This window comes from Odontesthes bonariensis, chromosome 6, assembly GCF_027942865.1.
Source record: "Odontesthes bonariensis isolate fOdoBon6 chromosome 6, fOdoBon6.hap1, whole genome shotgun sequence".
Taxonomy (NCBI): Eukaryota; Metazoa; Chordata; class Actinopteri; order Atheriniformes; family Atherinopsidae; genus Odontesthes; species Odontesthes bonariensis.
The window spans coordinates 34,928,404-34,952,130 of record NC_134511.1 but is presented as its reverse complement, the minus strand read 5'-3'; the positions used below and the strand labels follow the sequence as shown (position 1 = coordinate 34,952,130).

General features: G+C 39.5%; 1 protein-coding gene and 2 long non-coding RNA genes across 3 annotated transcripts; 2 read left to right on the top strand and 1 right to left on the bottom strand.

The window, feature by feature from the left end:
• Positions 1–1,377: 1,377 nt before the first annotated feature.
• Positions 1,378–2,414, top strand: LOC142382988 (uncharacterized). Its single transcript, XR_012769982.1, has 2 exons — positions 1,378–2,038; positions 2,206–2,414. It is a non-coding gene; the product is annotated as an uncharacterized LOC142382988 (long non-coding RNA).
• On the bottom strand, positions 2,083–3,033 carry LOC142382987 (uncharacterized). Its single transcript, XR_012769981.1, has 3 exons — positions 2,740–3,033; positions 2,436–2,644; positions 2,083–2,341 (listed from the first exon to the last, which is right to left on the bottom strand). It is a non-coding gene; the product is annotated as an uncharacterized LOC142382987 (long non-coding RNA).
• Positions 3,034–5,319: 2,286 nt separating this feature from the next.
• zbtb34 (zinc finger and BTB domain containing 34) lies at positions 5,320–19,340 on the top strand. The gene is made up of 2 exons (XM_075468510.1): positions 5,320–5,495; positions 12,879–19,340. Exons 1-2 carry the CDS (start codon positions 5,478–5,480, stop codon positions 14,439–14,441), a joined length of 1,581 nt encoding a protein of 526 aa, XP_075324625.1. The 5' UTR covers positions 5,320–5,477; the 3' UTR covers positions 14,442–19,340.
• The last annotated feature ends 4,387 nt before the right edge of the window (positions 19,341–23,727 follow it).

The window sequence follows — 23,727 nt, the reverse complement described above, 5'->3', positions numbered from 1 at the left end:
AATATCACTTCTAGACAGGGAAAGAGAAAGCGAGAAAGAAATAAAGAAGAGATTTGTTTGTCAGTCAATTCCGACTCACTCAATCTCCTTAGTCTTTGAGAGAGAGGGGGAGAGAAAAGGTCGGGGTCAGCTTTCTGTAAATCTTCTGATGAAATGTTGACAAAACAGCCAATTTTCTGTAATTTTGCTGGAGCCTTCTTTCAGCAGCTTACTCACTCAGAACCCCTTCATTTCAAACAGCAGCACACTGCGACCTCTGACATGTATCTCGTCCCCGGCTTCTTTGGCCAGGCAGAAAGACGTAACAGTTGTGCCTTTTAGGTCAGGTGGATGCCGTTTAAGAAGCCAGCTTCATAAAGGAAGCCTTTGTCTCTCAAACAGGCTCTCTTGGGCCCCAGTAAAAGGATAAGAAATGTAGTTAATAGCTCAGGAGTGGCCTAATCATCAGCTGCCATTACTGCTCCAATATCAGCAGAGATGACAGACTTATCAATAACAAAGGCCCAGCTGAAGTCTCTACCGCTCTGTCATTTTGATCTTTGCTCCACTAATCAGAGCTTTCATTTGAGCTAAGCACCGGGCAGCACACCTCTCATTCTCTTCATGCTGTGCCAGATATCACTCATCTTTACAAGCCACTCTGTATTCCCTCAACCCCTGGCCACCATTTTCACAAATTGGCTTAATTTCTCAGGAAAATGTATGGCACATCTGAGGGCTCATTATCTTTGCATTGCCAGTAATTATTGTGCTCACTGGCGAAACTCGTTTTAGCATTTGAGGTTTTTGTCCTGAATCGTTTTGGTTGGAATCCAGCTGATTTTCGAAATGAAATAAAGACATGTCAGCACTGTGTGATTTACAAAGATTTCATGAGCTTGTACTGTGTTTGCCTCGATAGTGAACAAAGCGTGAACGGAGGAGGTCAAATTTACAACAAGTGTTTGTGTGTTGTGAAGCATGAACATTTCTGTTAAAAAAAAAAGCCTGACAGTCAAACACAACATAACTGTTTGTGTCACTGTCAGCTTATGCAGAATATTACATAATCCATGGCGGTTGACGTATATGTGTTTTATACTGATGGTTAAATATATTTCTCTTGTTCATTCTTCCATACAAAGCTCCTCCATCAAGGAGAAACCTGAGAGGGCCAGAGAGGTGCTCCCGCACCTGGACGAGCTGGCCCTTTCATTTACAGTCATGGTGAGGATCAAGCTCTGACTCCCTCAGACACCTGCTATTGAGAAATATGCTCTCCATCAGGGAGCTATTGACTATTTCTGGACAGGAGCACTGGGAAGGCATTGTTCCCCACAGCACTGACAGCCAAGGTATTCTGGGACTCTTGGCACAAGTAGGAAACAATGGCCCTCATTTATCAAACTTGCGTAAGACGAAAAACGTGCGTAGGTCGTGTGTACGTTCTTTTCTGCGCAAAGGTTGGCATTTATCAAATCCATCGTGAACACAGGAAAGATGAAATCGCCACGACAGGTCTGAGGCCGTGTACGCACTTTTCCATTTTGAATTGCGGTGACTGCAATACAGCAGCGTCACTAGTGCGTGCTCAGGAGTCGCAACAAATCCCTATAGGTTAAAATGACAGACTTATCACTTTAAAGAAGGCCCATGTTTTATTTGACTTCAACATAAATATAAACATAAACGCAAATTAAATAAATTAAACAAGTACAACTCCGTAATTGGAAGAGTGATGGCTCATTATTCAACCTCACACCGAACAGGAGAGGCGCTTTAACACTGCGCATTCGCGCACGCGTGCCACTGTGGAGAGGTGTATAGGGCTCCTAAAGCTTGATCTGTCTCTCGGCTGCGGGGGGAACCCTATCCGCCCGAAAAGGTATGCAATATTATTATTGCATGCGGGGATCTCCATAACATTGCCCAAAAAAATGGAGTGCCATTTCCAGATGTACATCCAGAGGACCCCGTACCCAGAGATCCCTTCCACCAGCCTGCACAGCCAAGAGCGCTCAGGAGGAGAGAGGAACTTATTCAGCGATTCTGACTTTCGGTAAGCATTCTGTTATTCAAGGAAAAAAGAAAGGAGAACAACGATTTCTTTCAGCATTTATTCTGTGACTTCAGTGTTTCATTTATGTCTTTAAATGTACTGTCGATAGATTGCATGGTGTGTGTTAAAGCCATCATCCACTTCACGATCTCTGTTTGTCTTTCTAGGACCTCTGTGGTTAACACGGCTGGCCGGTGTGACGCTGCAGACCGGGGGGCAGAGGCAGAGGCAGAGGCTTCGGATGTTGACGGGCCGCGTATTCGTTGCGCGGGTCAGGTTGCCCGGATGCCACTTCGGATTCATCTGTGAATGAAAAATATTAGTTTGATTAGGAACCTCATTTGTGTTGAAAATTAAAGCAACTGTTTTATTTAAACCTCTTGGGAGTCATTCTTACCATTCTCGAGCTCTAGCATGGGCGCATCAGTGTCAAGTTTCCCTGGCACGCCTGATGAGGACGTAGCTCCGATCACGCCAGCCACCCTCTCCTCCAAGGCACTCAAATCCAAACCTGGATTCCCCCCCCCCTTTGTGACATGCTGCGTCGGACAGCTGCGACCTTCTTTTTTGGCCAATTTCATATCGGACCACTTCTTCCTGATCTTACTGGAGAAAAAGTAAAACATCGCTCAATTTTAGATTTAATTTAATCTGGAGTTTATCACATTTTATTGACCATCACAGTAGGGGAAAATACATACCTCGTCCGGTCTGCGATTTACATCACCAACGCTGTTGACAGCCGTCCCAGCTGTCAACAGCGTTGACAGCGTTTCTCTGCCGCCTTTCGTCTATCCATGTGGCAAATTCTAGAGGTGCGGCCTCTTAACCCCCTTTTGTAGAAGGCGTGGTTAGGATCATTACGATGGATTTCAGCCACCAGATTTATCAACAGCCGCTCGGTTTTACGATGGGATTGGTGTGGTACGCATGTTCTGTAAATCTCACTTGAGCCTCTGCGTACGACGAGTTCTCCGCTCATATCTACGATGCTTTCTACGACGGCTTGATAAATGAGGGCCAATGTGTTATTCATGTTAGGCTTAAAAATTGTGCTCAGCATTAATGAACAAATTGTGGATGGAGTAGTGTTTGTTGATTGTAACAGAATTGTTTGATAGCTTTTTATATTGTGACATAATTCCAAGCACTACATAGTCAAAAGAGCCACCTGACACATGATGGGATTTTTGTAATTGATGGAACAATCGATAACCTAACATACGAATATTAATACCAATAAGTATCAATTGACTAACCATATGGCTAGAATCGCATGTATAGAATACATATCTTTCATATCAAGCATAAGCAGTGGTCTTAGGCTTAACACAAAACAGTGCAGCTCCTTATTCCCCCAGTTTGATACATGATATGAGCTCTTTAAACAAATCATCTGGTCTCTGCTCCTATACAGTCTTATACAGGGGCATAGGGTTTGGGGATTTTGCAATGTCATCTGGGATTAAAAAGGTGCAGGACATCAGAGCTCCAGGCCACACCACCTGGAGCCCCTATACGATCCTTGGCGCTGCACCACTCAAAACCATCCCCATTAGCTTACTGCCAAATCATTCCTGTTCAACCAAATGACACTGAGCTAACAAAGCCTCATCTCAGAAAAGATTACAACTTCAACAGGAAACCCTTTGATTATGACTTTGTTTGAAATGTTATCAATACCATAATCATTCCTTCGGATCAACAAAACCATCTCTAATCACCATACCTTGGCTGCACCTTCACTTGTGCATCAATGTCCCGAAAAGAAAAAAGAGGCAAATCACTGTGTAGAATAGAAGAGTGACTTGTTTAACAAGACACACGTGCAATGACAGAGCGATTTCTCTCTCTATGTTGATCACCCACCTGCACACAGATTAGGTCAGATATTCACCTGAGCTGCCAAGCTGTCACTCACACTAGATAAAAAAAAAGAAACACACACAGCGCACATTCATTCCTCTCCACTACAGCTAGAACAGATAAAGTCCTCCAGAGAGTAGACAGAGGACAGAAGTTTACTTGTCTCTTTCACCAACATAAAAAACATTTTACAATTATTAATAAAATCAAACATAGCGTAATATTTCAGTAGAATTATATCCTATGAATAAAGGTACGAGTAAAACAAGGCATGGACTTTGTGGTCACAAGATACAGTTCAATACAAAATGTTGTTTACAGATTTCTATATTATGAAATGTATTATGATTTAAGTTCAGCTTTTGTGCTGGTGTTAAGTGCACTGCATGTTAATTTTGAAATGGAAATAGAAATTGAGGTATTTAAAAATTGCTTTGAGTAACAAAGCAGAAAACAAAAAAACGACAGAAAAGAATTTGATAATTATGGTAAACCTGTCAAAACTGATTCACAGACAACGCTTACAAGGATAAACCTGAATCATGTTTTCACTGACAGTATTTTACATTGTGCTAGATTCAAAGGTTAATTCATCAATTGAAGCTCAGATCAAAATTCATAGTCTGTCCACTATGTCTCATGAAATCATGTAGAGCTCCCGATTTTTTCATTACTTGCTGAATGCTCTATTGCCTGTCATGATGCATGAAGTTAATATGCATGGTGAATGAATTCAACTGAGACCACAAAACTTAAACCCACAAAAATGAGGTTAATGTGTCATCACTTTGGTCTCTGGCGCCCCTTTGTGGGATCAGTGAAAAAGTGCATCAATTTATCTTGATCCATTACGATTTAACCATGTGATTAATTAACAAACTTAAAGAAAGTAGAAAGTAGAATACCATAACAAGTTGAAGTGTTATGATCTAAACTTCGTTTGAGTTTATGAATGACTTTTGCGCAACTCAGTGTAATTAATATATAATTTAATGAGCGCAACATCTAGTTATCATGGTGATAAACCTATGCAGGATCTGATTGTAGGTCAAACAGGAATACGTCAAATTATGTGAATACGTAAATGTATGTTTGTGTTAAGATAGGTGAGGGGTGGATGGTACGCAGTTGGACTAATTTAATGTCAGATTTAATTAAAGAAACCACAGTGTAACTATACTGTAAGTTTATTTACATTAGGTGTGTATTGTCACTGTTTCAAAGTGAAAGTGGAATAAACTATCTGCATGAGTGAAGTTAGATAAAGAAATAGCATACCCATGTTATCTGTATAAAACAATTCTAAGAGGCCGACCATTGGCTACTTTTATTTTGTGCTTATAAGCTCCATCACGTCATATATTAGCAACATGATATCTCAGCATACATCACTGACATAAGCAAGGGAGGGGCTGCTGCAAAACACATTGACAGAATGAATGCAAAGAGCCTAAAGAACACTTCCTGTTGATGCAAAAAATGCAGCAGTAACTGTCTGACACATCTGGACTGGAGAGGGGGGGAGGCCTGGCTGTAGTGTTAGCGAACTACTGAGGGGAATGGACAACTTTTAATGCTAATCTGGAAGACGGTGAGTTTGGTGGACTTCATATTTGATAGGGACTGGTGACCTTAACGAGATTGTAATGTCGGCACGGATAGTCTTTTTCAGTGTGAGTAATGGGAAATAATTACCTGTGAAAGTACGCTAGCTAGTACCTGCTAGCAAGCCTTAGCAACTACTTAGCACTGGTCGCTGCTTAGCCCGTAATGGCTGCAAAGCTACGGCTAACTGTTAGCATAAGCTAATTAGCATAGTAGCTATTTCATATGACAGCCGACATACTTTGCACCCGCGTTCGACGTTCTTACTCGGCTATTATATCATACAACATTGTCAAGCATCTTTATTGTCTGGAAATATGTAACTAAACCTTTGGAAAACACAAGCTTAAATTCTTTGTTAAAATAACGCATTTCTCTCAAAACTCGACTCTAGGCTAACTAGTGTAGCTAGTTAGTCACTGCCTGTGTGCTGCTTGATACTCTGGGGGTCCGGCCCTGCAAGAGGATGCAAATTAACCAGCGTTAGTCGAAATGTTATGTTATCGTGGAAGTGAAAGATACTGGATTCCAAAAACTAAAAGCCGGTGACTGTGATGGTTAAGCTAGCGCCGATGTTAGCAGCACAGCTATGTTGACCAACCACCATCAATTCCCAATAATAAAATTGTTTGCATTAAAGTTAAAGACACCACACATTTGCTGCCCAGTGTATCGGCATGTATGCGTATTGAAACTGCAGCCCACGCTCATATACCCCGTTTAAATGCGTGATCATGTTAAAAATAACAAACGAAAGTCTAAATTAGGAAGTTAACTCTTCAATTTGTTGAAAAGTACGCAGTGTTTTTACCCACACGTACGAGATGGTATCAGGCCTGTACGTATACTGTGTCAGAAGCACCTGCATTGCTTTTCGTTTGGGCGTGAGTTATGCTGTAAGACTACGGATAGTGTACTTTGTAACAAGTTGTACCAGTTAACTAATTGAACGGGAACGGACAAAGTGCAGGGACGTGGCATATTCTATCCTGTACACCTGGGTCACCAGGGACGGTGCTTACTACTATACTACTTATTTGAACTAAAAGGCATGTTAGCACAGATTGGAGCCAAACCCATTACCACATTCTAATAAGGTGGTATTGTGTTTTTTTACGTCCTCCCAGTCATTTCTTACTTTCAGGTTTATCAACCGGTATTTGTTTGAATTATTAGCTGATTATCATTATTGCACAGTGCTTCAAGGCATAGGACATTAAATGGTGAAAACAGGACTATTGCAAGACTTGCATTAATCATTAGAAAATAGTTGGCATTGGGCAGTTGTTGCAGTCATTTTGACAGTACCCATATTTTGGTAACCTTCTAAAAGTTTCTTTGGCTTGTTATTTTGTTACATTGTTTGTGTAATTAGGTGGAAACATGCTCTCAGTTCTTAAAATCATTTCGAGAATTGATGAATAGCGTGAAATCAATAAATGGCAAAGATTGATAAATGGCCATTCACACATTAATAGGGCACTCTCCATTCTTCAGACCCATCACTATTTCCTAAATCACGTACACACAAAACAATAACACAATGGGATAGTTTTAAGTTCAGTGTCTTGTCTAAAGACACTTCAGCGAGGAAACTGGTGGAGCTCTTTATTGAACCACTACCCTATTAGAGGACAAACTGCTCCATCTACTGATCTGCAACTTTTCCCCAAAAGGGGAATACAGTAAAAATGACTGTACATTCGGACGTAGATGTTGTACATGCCAACAGGTTTTTCTTGTTTTAAGGACATTGCATCAAATCCATCACTACCAAATTGCAACCAGTCTTGTCACTGCAGGGTGGCCTTAAGTTGAAAGGCCATCCAGTTCGATGATCTTTGAGCTAACTGGTGCCTGTCATTAAAAGCGTTGTACATACGTTACTCGAGATGTGGAAAATTTGACGGTTATCATGCAGAAAAGAAGATTTATTTTGAATGGGTATCCTCATCTGAATTAGGCTAATGTGATTTTATGCTTGGTGAATGTTTATGATATAAATGGGACAAGAACATTTTCCTTCTTCTTGTGGGTGCCTTTTGTTTATTGTAGAATCTCGTGCCTTTCTTGCTTAAAAAGAAGAGCTCGGTGCAGTTAATACATCACATGATGTCACTGTCATATGATATGCTGTATAATTCTGTTAGGCATTTGCCCAGTGTTTTGATCACATCTAGTGGAAAAGAAAAAAATAAAAGGATAAAGATAATAAGGATGGATTCAAGCCTTTTAAGACCTTGTGTTTATCTGATAAACATGTGATTAGACTGGAATGAAAGATGAGCCCTTTCTTGTTTTCCACTTATGTACTCCAAGCTAATGAAAAATAAGAGGACACAACCAAAGACTTATATGTGCATATTTAGCTTTGCCCACTAAGCTTAACATTGTTGGGATGTGTGCAGGAAAGGTTTTCACGGTCTATCTTTGTATAGTTTTCCTACTATCTGTTTAAAATTGCTCTGCTTCCTGTGCTTGTTAAGCACTTCTGTCCTGCGTCAGGTCTGGCCCACAAGCTGTTTTTCAAAGTAGGTGAATGCTGCTGATGTTGAAGAAAGCTTACAGTGCTTACCTGCTGACTTTTTTTTTTTTTTTTTTCCTCCATTGAAATAATAAACTTTTTAAATCCAAACTTTAGGTGACGTCTGTCCATTGGGTTATGTTGATATTTTAGTCAGTCAAAGTGTCATGTTTTACTACTCTGCATGTGGTTTACGTGGCTTAATGAGGCAGCTGTGTCAGATAGGTTCATTACCCTTCGAAGAACTTGAGTCACAGATGGAATTTTTGAGCAGACTTTAAACATTTTTAGCTTTCCCGTGTGAGTCAAGCATGTGACCCTCTCTCAGCATGTGCATCTCAACTACTGAGCATGCATTCTTTGGCAGCCCTTCCACTTGGCTCCATCAAGTAGGCCTATGCATGCTGTTGGAAGCCATTGCTGGTATGTTTTAGTGAATATGTTGTATTTCAAGGGTTGTCATTGCTGTAGTGAAAGCAATGCATACCTCATTGTTAATATTTAGGTTTTGTTACAACTTTCTCTTTCTAATGCCAGGATTAGAACACATGGCTTGTTGGACAGGTGTCTTGGCAAGCTTTGGCAATTGGGGAGAGTGTTTACGTCCCCAAAGTGCTGACAGTACTCAGTGCACAGAGGATCATGCTGAGTAGCCAGCATGGGCCAGGAGGGGAGGAGGTGGTGCAGAGGAGATGGAATAAGGGCAGATGGAGTTGGGGGAGAGGAGGGCTAAGCTGGAGAACTGAAACATATAGAGCTTTTTGAGATGAAAGTATTTGCTTTTACAAAGTACAAATTAGATTCAGTAGAATTAGATTTTAAGGTTGCATTGTTCTAATGTTGCTCCTCTTTGACGAGGTCACTACCAGAGCTGGTTCAGAGCCAGCATCTAATTTAAAACCAGTGTTTTGCTTTTCAATAGTGAAAGTATCCCTCCCATTCTGGAAAACTTGTGCTAAATTAGCAAAGAACTTAGGTTTTAACTAGTTATGCTAGAAGACAGGAAATATGTTTAAAAGCAGCTCAGTTAGTATCTTATTGTGTCAGGGTAGTAAGCCACTGTTGTTGTAGCAGGGTCCTGTATGTAGTGCTGTTTTAGTCAAAACTCAAATTTTATGCCTAATACGTTACAAAATGCCTTAATTAGAGGTGAGGCTTTTGCGTGACTTTCAGGAATGAGAGGATGAACAAGCATTACCACATGTGGGGAAACTGCAAAAGCAGTTTCCTTCCTGATGCTTGTTTCTTCAGTCCTGAAGATAGTCGTTAGTGAGTCTCAGGAACAGTTGGTGAATGCTCATCTTCCAAGCCAAACCAGAATTTCTTCTTTCTCTGCCAAAGGCAGTACATGCGATATACATTTATGACCTGACTCTCATGACTGTTTTGTTTCAGTACATTAAGTCTGGTACATGTTCAGTCAGTTTTGCCTTAAAGGGATAGTTCGCCTTTTTTGACATGAAGCTGTATGACATCCCATATTAGCAATATCATTTATGAACATTGACTTAACCCCTGCTGCGTCCTGTGAGCCGAGTTCCAGCTGAGTTTTGGCGTCCACGAAGGTAGTCCGGCTAGTTGGCTGGGGCTAGAAAATAAAGCGTTTTGCTTCTCAAAACAATATGCGTTCAAAAGAGTAATACATTTGCATCACAAAATCATTGTGCTTGGAAAAAGTCAGACCTCACAATCACTTGGCGCTATTTTTGCGTCCCTTGATATCAATGCGTCCAATGTAAACTGTGCAGACCGAAGAGCAGACCGAGCACTCCCTGCTTCCGAGCAGCAAACACGTAACAGGTGCGGCTATCGCTTGGTGGCTTGACGCATTGATATCAAGGGAGGCAAAAATAGCGCCAAGCGATGTGAGGTCTGACTTTTTCATGCACAACGATTTTGTGATGCAAATGTATTACTATTTTGAATGCATATTGTTTTGAGAAGCAAGACGCTTTATTTTTCAAGCCCCAGCCAACTAGCCGGACTACCTTCATCAACGCCAAAACTCAGCTGGAACTCGGCTCACAGGACGCAGCGGGGGGTAAGTCAATGTTCATAAATGATATTGCTAATATGGGATGTCATACAGCTTCATGTCAAAAGAGGCGAACTATCCCTATATAGTTTGTCTATCTCACCACACTTTCCTTTATAACAGTAACAGCAGTGAATTTATAATGAATATAATTTTGTGAAATGAAGGGTGAAATGCATGAAACTAAGATCTTAAATTCTTTATTTTACCATATGCTCACCTAATCTATTTTGTTCTCTCATGCTCCAGTACTTGCTCTTGATTTTCTTTATGCAGTACGACCTCAGCAAAAACACTATTATCTTCAGTACTCATGTTACATCGTCGGTGCTGCTTTCGCTACAAAATGAAAGTAAAAAGTCCGCTAAATTTAAAAAGTGCCATTATAGAACCATATTTGTAAGCTGTGTAATACGACTTGGGCTGAAGACAGGGCTGAGTATGGTCTCTTGTGAAAGCTTATGCAAATTGTTTCAGGGTTAGTCAGCCTCAATGCTGTGAAATTTTGTACACGTTTAGCCTGATTTTCTTCACTTATGCTTACATGCATTCACACACACAAATGTTTTCAAGTCAGCTTTGTTTGCTTTGGTCTTTGGGATCTTTATCATACTTGAGAATACTACCATTGTTCTTGGTAGTCCTATTCGTTAGTTTAATGCATAAGTGGTACTCTTATCTTTTTTTCTCTTTTAGAAGAGAAAAACTAACTAAACAAATTATTGACAGACTGAAAATGGATTTATTTTCTTGCATGTGCTGTCTGTACATAATATTACTGTAACTAACAAAATGTTGATAAATCTTAGCATAAGTTCATGTAGAAATTGTACTTGATACTTAAATGTCAGTGGTCTGAAGTCAAAATGTAGAGAAAAAAAACCCAAGTCATCCACATTGGTCGAGATGAGTTAAACTGCTTGCTCTGAAAACAAAAAGGCCTTTAACAGTTTAAAAGCAAGTCTTATCAGGACAGGGAAATCCCAGAAAGCTCTTACAATGACATATTTGTAACAACAACACAACCCGAGTCTACTGGACTCACCAACATGCATGCTATACACCACTTTAAGGTCTTCAGAGGCCGTCTTAAAGAGTGCCTTGATTACTCTGATGTAAATTAGACTATAATAGATCGATGGATATTTCTTGTTTTTCTGCTTACAGAATAACTCGCTGCGTATACTATGCGGTCAGTTGCTCCGAGAGGTTGGCACATTTCCTAATCGGTGTTAAATGACGTAAATTGGAGTAGGGGTGGGCGGTATGCACGGTATCATACCTTATGCGGTATTTTTCACCAACGCTAGAGATTTTTTTTGCCATACCGCAATAGCTCATGAGTCCTGTAGATCGCAGTAATGCAAAGTTTTGAACATTCGCTTGGATATGCCGGGTGACAGTAATCGCAAGACAAGGTAACACGAGTAATTTGTTTTACCACCTGCGGGCTAACCATGCTCCGGAATATGAAACGAGTCAAAGCCGGTGTTCTGTCGATTTCTGCTACTTGTCGAGATTTGCTACTTTGTGGTTTTGCGCATGCGCCGAGCCGATTTTCTAAGTTTCGTTTTCACGCCCATAATGTTTTGCTACCCTGCGTCTCAGCTGGTGTGTAACGGTAACATCCTCAAAATCCTGATTATTTTCTCTTTTGGAAGACATGCAAAGTAATAAAACACTTATCGTATTAACAAGCAGTTAGCTTAACATGCACAAATGGGGTGTCTGAAACATGACGCATATTTGAGCATGTTGAATAAGTGGAAGGCGCCTATGAAAGTTACGTTATCCAAGAGGCAGCGCCTTTTCTCTCACAGAGTTTATTCGAAGAAATGTACCTTTTCTTATTTTTTAAATATAAATATAACGTATATATTTTTTATATTTCCTGTGTTTTCTGTTTTGCACAATACATTTAATTTAATATTGCTGCAAACATCCTGATTGAAAGTGTTTATTTGGTGCTATGGTAACCACTGAGAAACTGTTCTGTTGTAATTTATATACAAAAGTACCATACCGCGATATATACCGTCAGTGGCTCAAATTTTACCGTGGTATACATTTTAGGCCATACCGCCCAGCCCTAAATTGGAGTTTCACTGTAGTAATTATTAGTTTTTGCATACTTTAATGGTTTAGGAAATAATAAAAAATTGGAGAAATATTAAGTTTTCAACAATATATTATCCCTTTCAAGATGTGGATTGTGTTCTCAACCGAGATGAAAGCCCAGTTTATAACATTGGTATTTTTTGTTATCTTTATGAAAAGCGCATAGGTGGGTTTTATAGAAGACATTTCCTCTACATTTTAAAACTCTTCAGAACTGATTGTTGAATGAATGACTTTCTCAGTCCAAGAGGTGCATTTCCACTAATGTGTCAGAGTCAGAAAAGTGTACACGTTATTTAAAGATTTCTTTATTTCATAAGAATGAATACAGAACGTCCCTTCTATGTGGTAGTTGTTTCAGTGTTTTACCTCAGATATGTCTCAAAAGTCAACAGTTTTGATGGGTTATTCTCATTTTTGCAAATGTTGTTGTTGGGGTCAGCAATTATGGACTTTGGACTGAGTGGATAAATTGTTAAACACTACTATGTGGTATGCACTGTAGTTAAGTAGGACAACAAACTACGCTCTTGTTTCTTGCAGGATTTGAAGTACACTATATTTGTTTTACTGGTAACTAAATGTACAATAAGTTGCTACTTTTAACTGCAAAAATGCTGCTGTCTGTTGCAAATGCACTGTGTTACAAAATCTACTCCATACCTAATGTTTTGCCTTTCTTTTCCCACCAGGCTGTCGACAAACTGGAGAAACATATCCAAGAAATGGACGACGGCAGCTACATCGAGTTTGATGTGCCGGAGTTCAGTAACACTGTTCTGACCCAACTCAATGAGTTGCGGCTGCAAGGGAAATTGTGTGACATCATCGTTCACATTCAGGGCCAGCCGTTTCGAGCTCACAAGGCTGTTCTGGCTGCTAGTTCACCCTACTTCCGTGACCACTCATCTCTCAGCACTATGAGTGGCCTTTCCATTTCGGTCATCAAGAGCCCTGAGGTGTTCGAGCAGCTTCTTGCTTTCTGCTATACAGGTCACATGGCCCTGCAGCTCAAAGATATTGTAAGTTTCCTCACTGCGGCCAGCTTTCTGCAAATGCAGTCAATAATTGACAAGTGCACCCAAATCCTGGAGAGCATCCATTCCAAGATTAGCCTTCCAGTTAGCGTTTCCAGCCCTGAGAAGGACAACTTGCAGTCAAACCACAACGGGTTGAATGACAGCAACCTCTTTATAAACCCTACCCAGATCTCCCCCCCTTATTATTCCCGGCAAAGTCAAGCAGGGCACGAAGCGCGGTTGGAGCTTGCAGGAAAAGGCCAGTGCCGGGCACGACAACAGCAAGAGGAGGGCCAGTCGGACCGTTGCAGTAATGATAGTGTGTCAGAGCATGATGCACCTATAGAGGGTGAAACTGAGCAAATTGAACTGATTGGTAAAGATGGGCAAGTGACAGATGTGCATGTGAAGATAGAAAAGGCAGATAGGCCAACTTACTCAGATAGTTCCTCAGCTGGTGATGATGGCTACCACACAGAGTTGGTGGATGGAGAACAGGTTTTGGCTGTTAGTGTGGGTTCTTATGGTCCTGTCATCCAGTCTGCTACCTATTCTTTCTCAGGACTGTCCTCCCCGTGCTTTGTCAACCTTAGCAACTCCAGTCCTTCTCGTTCCTTGCTCAGTGGTTTCAGAGGTGGTCGAGCCAGAGCAAAGCGGCCACTGGCCATCCCAGCAGGCGTGTTAAGTCACATGAAACCAGGCTCCGATGATGGCGAATCACCTGTGGGAGCCACTGGGTTGGAGAATGATGTGCGTGAGCGTAGTCTGCGGAGTCAGTGGTACCCCTACAATGAGAGACTCATATGCATCTACTGTGGAAAGACCTTCAATCAGAAAGGGAGTCTTGATCGCCACATGCGTCTGCATATGGGAATTACCCCATTTGTTTGTAAATTCTGTGGCAAGAAGTACACAAGGAAAGACCAGCTGGAGTACCACATCCGTGGCCACACGGACAACAAGCCCTTCCACTGTCAGATATGTGGTAAATGTTTCCCATTTCAGGGCACCCTTAACCAACACCTGAGAAAGAAGCACATGGGAGCATCAGAGGTTAACAATCATGTGGACTCCCCAGAGAGGACGGAGGGAAGCTCAGGTCAGAAGGACCAGGAGGATACTTCAGAGGGGATGGCCTTTGAGGCACAATATGCAGAGGAGGCACCGGCCAATGATATGGAAGAGAGTTCAAAATGCAGTCCAGAGGAGGCTCAAGCGTCGAGATGTGATTTTTAGGTCCTGCTTCAGGTTAAGGAAGCTTTAAGAAATGTTTATTTTAACTCAATTTAAAGGACTCACTTCTATTTGAATCAGCTGCCTCTGCTACGGACAATTCTTGTGTCTAAGGTTTCTGTCAATTTTATGAGAGTTAGAAGCTAAATGCAGAGAGAAAATGGGTGCTTTTTAGAAATTCTTTCAAGCAAAGGGAGTAACAACTTGCTATTTTTGAGGTGGTCCCAATAATCAAGACCTCCAATTGATTTCTCTTTTTATCTTTCCATGTTTTTTAAAACATATTTACAGAGTTATATAGGCATGTTGCAATAATTGATAATGTGAAAGCTCTGGTAAGATGCTTGTCATATCACCTTTTTACCTGACCTGTTTTTGCACATGTGGCCACTGGAGGTCACTTACTCACAAGGAATGATTTTTCTGCCAGTGCAAAGCTTCGTGTGACATATCCGTTCAATACCTCATAATGCAACTACATACTCATAACAGTCAGTATTTTAACTTAAATGAAACTCACCAGGTTCTACCTCATAGCCAAGAACCTACTAGGCACAGATGTGTTCACCGTTTGAAATTCATTTTTATTTTATTTTTCATTTTTTGTACAGTTTTTATTTTATTGCCAAACCCTGTACAGAATACACAAAGCCTTGATACTTTGGGGAAATATTCCTTGCTGATTGTATGGATTAGGGACAAAGTCCTTGTCAAATGTCAGCCAGGTTAAAATGATGATCAAGAAGGTGCTATGTTAGGATTATGTTGCATTCAATTTGCTTGCTTAATTGTGCGCTTTTAGGCAAATGTTGAGAATAGATTAAGAGAACGGCCCGGGTTATATTTTCAACATACAATTTTGCAGTCTTGTAATATTTGTTATACAGAACACTTAGGTTTTTATCGCACATCACTACTGGAAGTCTCACTGAGTCGGCCAAGGTTGGTTGAAGATGCTGCCATCCACATAACGGGTGAATTACGTCCATAAAGTGAAGTCATTTGTATTCCTCTATACCCCAATGGCAGATTTATACTTGCTTTATCTTGAGGTAGGCTTCCAATGTAACATTCTGTGTTTGACAGAGAAAGGAATATGCTCTGTCATCTTAGCACATAAAGAACAGTCTGATCAATATGCAAACGGAAAGTACAAAGGAATCTCAGCCATTGGGACATGGTTTTATTCCATCATTTGCAAAAGTGTTCCTATATCCTGTTTTGTTCCAGCTTTGGAACATGGTCTCCTCATTTGTCAGTCCTATCTTAATGCATTGTCATAGATGTGGCATACCTGATTTAAGGGTAGAAGATAAATGTTTTTAAAAAGGCGTTTGGAGATTCAAAATCTTGATGCACTTTGCAGTTCTGTCTGGGCTGGGTGCCAAATCTCTGTGTCTCAGTCTTGATGCAGCAGGGGCAGTTTCAGAGAAGGACTTGCTTCACAGTAGTGAACCTGACTCTGAGTAATCTTTGATGACACTCTGCAATCTCATGAATACCATTGGCTACAAGTCATGCATGTGGCAGCAGTGCATTTTGTCTATTCTCTGAGCTATGGAGATCAGTTATGTTCTCAGTTAAGTTCTTTATAAAACAGATACCTGGGGTTATTTTCATGGGGATTTAAATATACGTTTTCACTGTTAAAAGGCACTTAGAATTAAAAGATTATTGGTTTGCAAATTTAAAGCTCCGCTGGGTGGTTCTCTCTGTGCTATTCTGCTTTTCTTATTTGCCATCCAGCTGTTAAATGCCTTTTCTTTTTTTTTTTTTTACCTGCTATATCCTTTCATGTTCTCCTATCTGGCCCATGCTTGATTTGTGTCAAAGGAGTGTCACATAATTTGTGGGAGAAATATTGTCTTGTTGTTTTTGTTTAACATTTCATGGAAAGAATAATTTTTTTATGACTTTACTACTCTGAATGTGCGGTCAGCATCCTTACTTATTAACAGTTAAGAGGGCAAACCAAAATTAGGGGGATTTTGCAGAAATCAGTATAGCTAGCTTTTCTTTATCTTTGTGTACAAATCGATCACAAACTCTTTTGGTTATCATCATCAACAGTCTGTCCGTCTGTACAATACTTTTGAAATGTTTACCAGGTCGAGTTTATTTCCGTCAGAAGTTGACACTTGCAGATTCGGTCGGCTGATCCGACCTGACCAAAAAAATCAGTTGCTGACTAATTTGAGCCTCACAATAATAGTTCCTTACCTTCGTTTAGACAGACGCCTACTTTTTGGGACGCTCATCAGAATTGTTTTGTGACTAAAGGGCAAAAACTGCTACTATCATTTAATGCCAAGACATCACACCAAAGACTAACTTGTCAATTGTAACTATATTGCGTAATTGAATGCTCACTAAGAAGCACAGCTTCTTAATTTGATTTATGACTATTTCATTGGTTATTTTTCAAGTAATGTTTGTTTCCCAGCTAAAAACAATCAGTTGTGTAAAATTTTCAAAAAATTGCTAAGAAGACATTGAGTAGCAACAGCATAATTAATATATATTAAGCCATACAGCAGCTGGTTATAGAAAAGTTCTGCAATAGGTTCCGCTCAACAGAAACAAAAGAGTGAATACTTCACACAGAATGGCATCTTAAACTTAGTGCCTTGCCACAAGCTTTATAGTTTAGATTCTGGCACTCGGATTCCGGTGCCTTTCATTATAAAATGATTACACGGACACATTATACACATTATAGAATAATACAGCCACATCATTCATTGTAAAGAAGTGCCGAGAATGAATTTCTAGGAGAGTGAAATTGAAATGAGATTAAATCGATTTCTTTCATCTTTTGCTGTACGTTCGGCTCAAATCCTGATTTCCACTTAGTATCTTTGGCATGGGATGGGCTGCTGATTTTAATGTGTGACTGATTTTGTAGCTGTGGATCACAATCAAACAAGGCAGACTTGTTGCCTGCAAGCTGGTTGCTCGTGTTCAGAGACCGTAGTCCAGGACAACGTGAGCCATGTACTGTAGTAAAGGAAGGAGATGCACTACGTCCTGTCACTTCTCTCAGAGCACCTGATGGGAAACCTCTGCCAGGATATTTAGCAGATAGTCTACGAGAGAAAAAAAAAAAAAGCTTACTCATTTACTGTAGCCAAGTTGCAATGTTGGTTAACCACAAATTTGCATAAAATTGCCAATTGATCTTTTTTTTTTTTTTACCTCGAGATTGTATTTGTATCATTGATTGTGCTCTTATGGTTTTTTTGTTTTGTTTTGTTTTGTTTTGTTTTGGGTCAAAACTACATACCAGTTCCATCTCCTTATATACCTATTAGGAACTCAGTTAGAAGTCCCTCTGTTATTATGGTAGGGAGGGACATTTTTCTCTTAAGTGGTGCTTTTTAGACAAGTCAGGTTTCTTTTTTTTTTCTCCTCATATTTAATGAATGGAGGCAGAATTGTTTAAAGGCTTGTTTTTTTTTTTTTTGTTTTTTTTTTAAATAACTTTAGTTACTTCTGTTAAAGTACACACTTTCAGAACCAACTGAACTTGACACTTAGTCACATCAACTCTGTCCACCTTTTGTTCCACTGCTCCAAGAGGAACAGGACGTGCATTTTGGGCCACAAGTAATCAAAAGGAAGTGTTTACAAGGAGGGCTGTCAGACTACTTTTTGAAATTGCAGCTCGTCCTTTTATAATAAACTCACTTCAGGTAGTTTACAAACACTGATACAGGCTTAGAAAAAAAAAATCACAAGTCTTCCATAGCTTTTCTGTCAGTTTCTCGTCCACTGTGTATTATTGAAAGAAAAGCAATAACCTTTTTGAAAGTGAAAGTGGTGTATTGGGATCATCAAGGCGATGGAAATATTTGGCCTGATGTATCAAACCAACGAAATGTCAGGGAGCTGTGGAAGTAAGACCAGGACAGTTTGCTATTGATTTGTTTTTTTGTTTGTTTTTTTAATATATTTTCTGAAACTTTGACAGGTTGACTTTCTCTTCAAAAAAATACACAAGTGATAAAGTGGTGTTGCTTGGAGATATTCTAAACAATCATCAAAACTCCGATGGTTGTCAGGAAACTCGAACAGGACCGAAACTGAGCGTGTGATTAGGTCATCAAACTGTGACACTGTTCAGGGTTGCACCTCCAGCTTTGTCAAATGATCAAAGGGATTTTAGGGCTGTATCGCCACTGTTTGGGAGCGGGCTACCTGTTGGCATGTCGAGGTTCTGTGATCTCCCCTGGATCTCCAGGCACCGAGACAGTAGTTGTAGATGTTCAGCAGAGGGGGAAGTTTTCAGTCCGAGCTATTGTTCCTTCTCCGTTTCCTAATTCCCTAAACACTGCACTACAATGTCTCTGGCTCGTATGTATTTGGTGACAAGACAAAAAAAAACAAACGTAGAACTCAGGGTATTTAATGCTAAAAAGTGGTATAATTGGACATGCATATTGTGTCCGTAGTATAATTGTGCACTTCTCTTCAGGTGGGGGGAACAAGTCTTCAGTCAGTGGTTCCTAAACATTCTGCCTCAAGGTCTCAATGAGCCCTTATTTTCCACAGAGCTGAAACTTGAGGCCCACTGGAGACCATGAACTGAACCATGACAGCAGAAATGTCCCAGCTCCTGTTTTGTCCACTCTACACACAACCTCACAACCCAACTGTGAACCTCAGAACTCTACTGTTTTGTACAACTATGAAGTAAATGAAGCTTGCTAGAGCTGATGTATCTTTTGCCATTTATGAATTTATTTTATAGCATGAAATAAATATATTTATTCAAATTATATATTTTACTCATAATCATTCTGTGCTGCTTCATTTTGGTTCTTCAGCTTGTAAATGGCCTTTTTATTATATACAAAATGTCCATAGAATTATGCGTTTGTAAAATAAAGGCGCTGATTTGGCTCCGATTTGTCTTTTTTGTTTCTCACAAGTGGACTGATTGATCACGTATTTACGTATGAAAACTCAAACTCATCAGATAAAAGCTTTTGGTGTGAAAGGGAAAGATGAAGAGTCTACTGATCTGTTTACCCACTTAGTTCAACATCAGCCGTCTAAATGTACTGCTACTATGCATGGAATTCACATAATTGTGAGAACAAATACCTGGAATAATGAATGATTTATATACAACTTCGATCCTCCAGAGGGAGCTAGAGAATAACAAATGGTCCTTAAAGTGTTGCTGATTCTAAGTGCCACATTTTCCTGTACAATTTAAATGAGAAGCATATTGGAAATGAAAACTCGTTACTTATTACATGGCACTTTAATTTCTCAATTTAATTGTGACTGCCATAAACAACGTATGAAAGGCCACAGGTGTGAAAACGATGAAAGATGAGTTTTCATCAGATGATTTTTCCTCTAGTAAGGGTTGCTTGTGGAAAACAGGCCGCTCACAGAAGTCATAGAAGCCAAGTAGCAACATATAAAACAATAAACCACATTAGTCTCAGATGACTGGTGATAAAATGAATTTATCACCAGTCCTACAGGATCTCCAGTCAAATTCTTGACATAATTTTCAGCAGTGTTATCCCTCCTGTCCCCACTGTGTTAAAAAATGCATCCGAAGGGAAAAAAGATTTTAAATGAGTGGCACATTTGCAACAACCTCCCTTGATGTCACTAAATGGATTTTCAAAAGTAAAGCCAAGAAAGAGCTACATTTCTTTTAAATCACTCTAAGCTGCGTGCCACATATCTGTTAAGAGGATTTCAGTGTCTTCTACTCTTCCTCCAGAATGGAAGCTAATTTCAGTAAATAAAAAGTGCTTGGCAACATGTGATGTGAAACATGCATCACTCATTGCTGGGGACCCAAATAAACTGGATGAATTATTTAAATGACAGTGTTATGGGACTGCAAAGATATCTGACCCTGAAATAACAGTCTAAATAGCTCTGTTCAGTGGAATAAGAGAATAAAAAGAACCGCAGTATACAAGGCCAGGAATCCTGAGGTAGTTGTGCTCCACAAGGCATCTTTAACAGCATTCTGTGAGAGTGATGTATTGTGACTGTAACACAGAGTTAGTTGGACAAGAGCAACTTGGGATGGTTGTTTCACACTTTTGCTAATGTGCACTTTTCGGATGATGTTTTGTGTTGGTATGATAAGATCTGCAGCGAGGACATGATCATTGGTTCTTCAACCCCTTAAAAACATTCATTGGACATTCAGTTGGCTTTGTCCACACCATGAAACAATGCACTGAGAGTCCTGTAGCTGCAAAATTCATCTCACAGGTCAAAGTGAGCCATTTTGTGGTCTATAGCTGACACATTCTAGTTTTAATTGTATGCTGCTGTAACAAGAGCTTTTATGCTGAGTTATTTGGTATTGTGGTCCATCAACTGACAAAGGGGATCTAGACATTTGAAAAGTGCTGTATGGAAAGAAAGGTCGCCAGCAAATGGGAGGAAGGGGTATTGTAAGTAGAAAAGAAAAGAAGAAGAAAACAGATGAGTTTTTCCACCTACACAAAATGAAAATTCAGTCCTGTGGTCAACAAGTTCGCTCATTCCAGGGGGGATAGTATGAAGCCGATGGAAAGAGTCAAAAAGAAATACCTGTGTGACCACTGAAGACAGTTAACCTCTTTCCACTTGTGCCCAATCTCTGATATGGAATGGAAAACATGATAGCTAAAACCAGTCAAATCTACCACATAAAAAGTCTGGCAACATTTCAGCCTAAACAGCTGCATATTATCGCTCTGTTGATTTAATTCAGCTTGTTGTCAGCTCGCCGGTGTTATCTGACGGCTGCAGAACCCCCAGCACCTCTACCGTTGCCGTCTCAGCCAATGTTGTTACACCGCTTGCTGTTTAAATAGTTTATGAACACTTGTTGGAAGCTGTTATTGATTAATTGTGTGCTTAAAATGACTATTATTGCGTGTTATTTATCACACTGGGAAAGAAAACAGTGTAAGAGTCTTAACATGATTAAATTAGCTGGTTTATTTAAATGCTCTGCTTTGGACTTTATTTTGGCCGACATAGTGCGCAGACACAGGTGTATTTATTGTGTAGTAGCCTTTTGTGCATTCAAAACCACAGCTCAGGCTGTAATTAATTACACTGTTTATTGTTATTAGTAACACCTGTGCTTCTCTTGCTATGGCAAATCAAATTTTTTCCCGTGAGAAGTTTAATAGCTTCGATCCCAACTGCAGACATGTCTGCTAAGAAGAAGGAGTAACTCTATGTTCATCTTACACAAACATGGAGTTTGCATGAATTCAAAAAAAGGCATTTTATCTTGATGGATAGAGGAGATTGGGGGGATTTTAGGTAACCTGAAAGCTTATTTAAAACTCAATCATTTAAAATATATAAATATATGTTTTGACATGCCTAGTGTCTGTAACTTTTACATGGAAAATAGTACAAACAAACCAAAAATGACACAAGTCTGAGGGCATTTGCTTGAGGCTCAGCTGAAAGATTTCCTCCTAGACATATTTTGGAACTATATAAATAAACTAAAATATGTAATTAAACCATTTAAATCTTGTGAGTTAGTATAAGTGGCTTAATTGGTAAGCCATCATAACTATTCTATAAAAGAGGGGAACATCTGATTCTGAGAAACCCCTCCTTTTCCCAATATAGGCCTTTTCTCCTTGTTCATATTTTCCTTTATTAAAAGGCCTGGCTGTTGTATTGAGGTTGATCCATGCTCTGGTAATTTTGACTCACGGGCTCAGAGGCTCTTGGTGTAGTCCTTTTTTAATTCTTTAATTTCTTTTTCTTTTTTGAGAGCTTCGGTCACAGTTTTTTTTTTCTTTATAGATGTGCATGCACAGTGTCAACAATTCACAGCCATAACAATTAATATTCCTTATTGCAAGATTGACCAAGAGTAATTCTTCTGTCACTTATCTCAGCTGTTATCTTTTACTTATTGTGAAAGTAATTCAAACCTTTTACACAGACCTGTGTTGCAAATATTTTGACTTTTGATACAGTTATAGCCTACTGATAAACACATAACGCTGGTGTGTCCAGGTAACAGAGCAGGTTTGTTTGTTTATGTGTCCTTCAACTGTATACGATTATTGATCAAGATAGCTATGAAATATATTTACTGAACAGAATGTGGTTATTAAAGATCAAAAGCAGCACATCAAGGAAAATGTCAAATGTGCCATATTTAGGTAAAACTATGCAACATATTAATTGTAAGAGATTTTTCTTTGTCAAGTAAAGTATCTTGCTGACATGCTTTTGTTGAAAAAGCAGAGGCTTTACCTTACAATACACACACATATCTATACATATACTTTCATTGTGCATTCTTCATATCAATCCTTGAGATATTTCCTGTAAGCTAATACCAGATCTGCACATCTCCACAGTTGGAAATCAGTTCACATGCCATTGGAAAATGGAAAAAGCACAAGTTCAGCATTTCCACTATGTAAGTAATAAACAATGAAATGACTATTCTCCCAAAGAGAAGTCTTGCCACATTATTACACATTTCTATTTTTAAGCATCTCTAATTACTTCCATATGCATCACAATAATTTTACAGCAGAAACGAGGAAAGTTTTCAGTAAATGGCTCGGAAAAAGATGTTGGTAACTTTTAATTGTGCAGAAATTTGCTGCCTTGCAGTGTTTCGTGTTTAAAAGTTGCACAGGCTTGCTTTTTTGTTCACCTGCTGTTAGACTATGACAATGATAGGTTCTGCTCCGGCAGTGTTGGGTCAGCTCATTGGAATGCCTCATTACACAGATGTCAGACATGCTTTGATTTCAGAGACAGACGCTGAAATTATAGGATAGCTCTTGTACCAGAGTATTTTGTCTTTTAATGAGTTATAGCCAACAGATGTAGTGATCACATAGGAGAAATAAAATCAGTGAGGAAAATGTGATAATGATTTGATTAACCTGAATGGTTGGAGTTGCCATGGAATGTGTTTTAATGAATGTTTAAAAGCGGCATTACTAGTTTTCATGGTCCTAAAAGTTGACAAAGTGGACCTTAATGTGCTACAAAAATATAGTTATTGGTCTTCTTTTTTTCTTAAATCAAAGAGTATCTGAGTGGAAAAGGATACGTGAACGTTCATTCATCAACGTTCATCTTCATAGTATTTACTATGAAGGTGAAGTTGGTAAATTTTTTTCAGTTAATGCAATGAGTCAGTCGTGAATTAGGAGCAGATACCTCTAGATCCATAAAACCACCACAGCTGGTAGCACTAAAATTTGTCCAAATATGCTCAAAGACCACGTTAAAAAATGGCAGATCCACGAGCTTTACAACT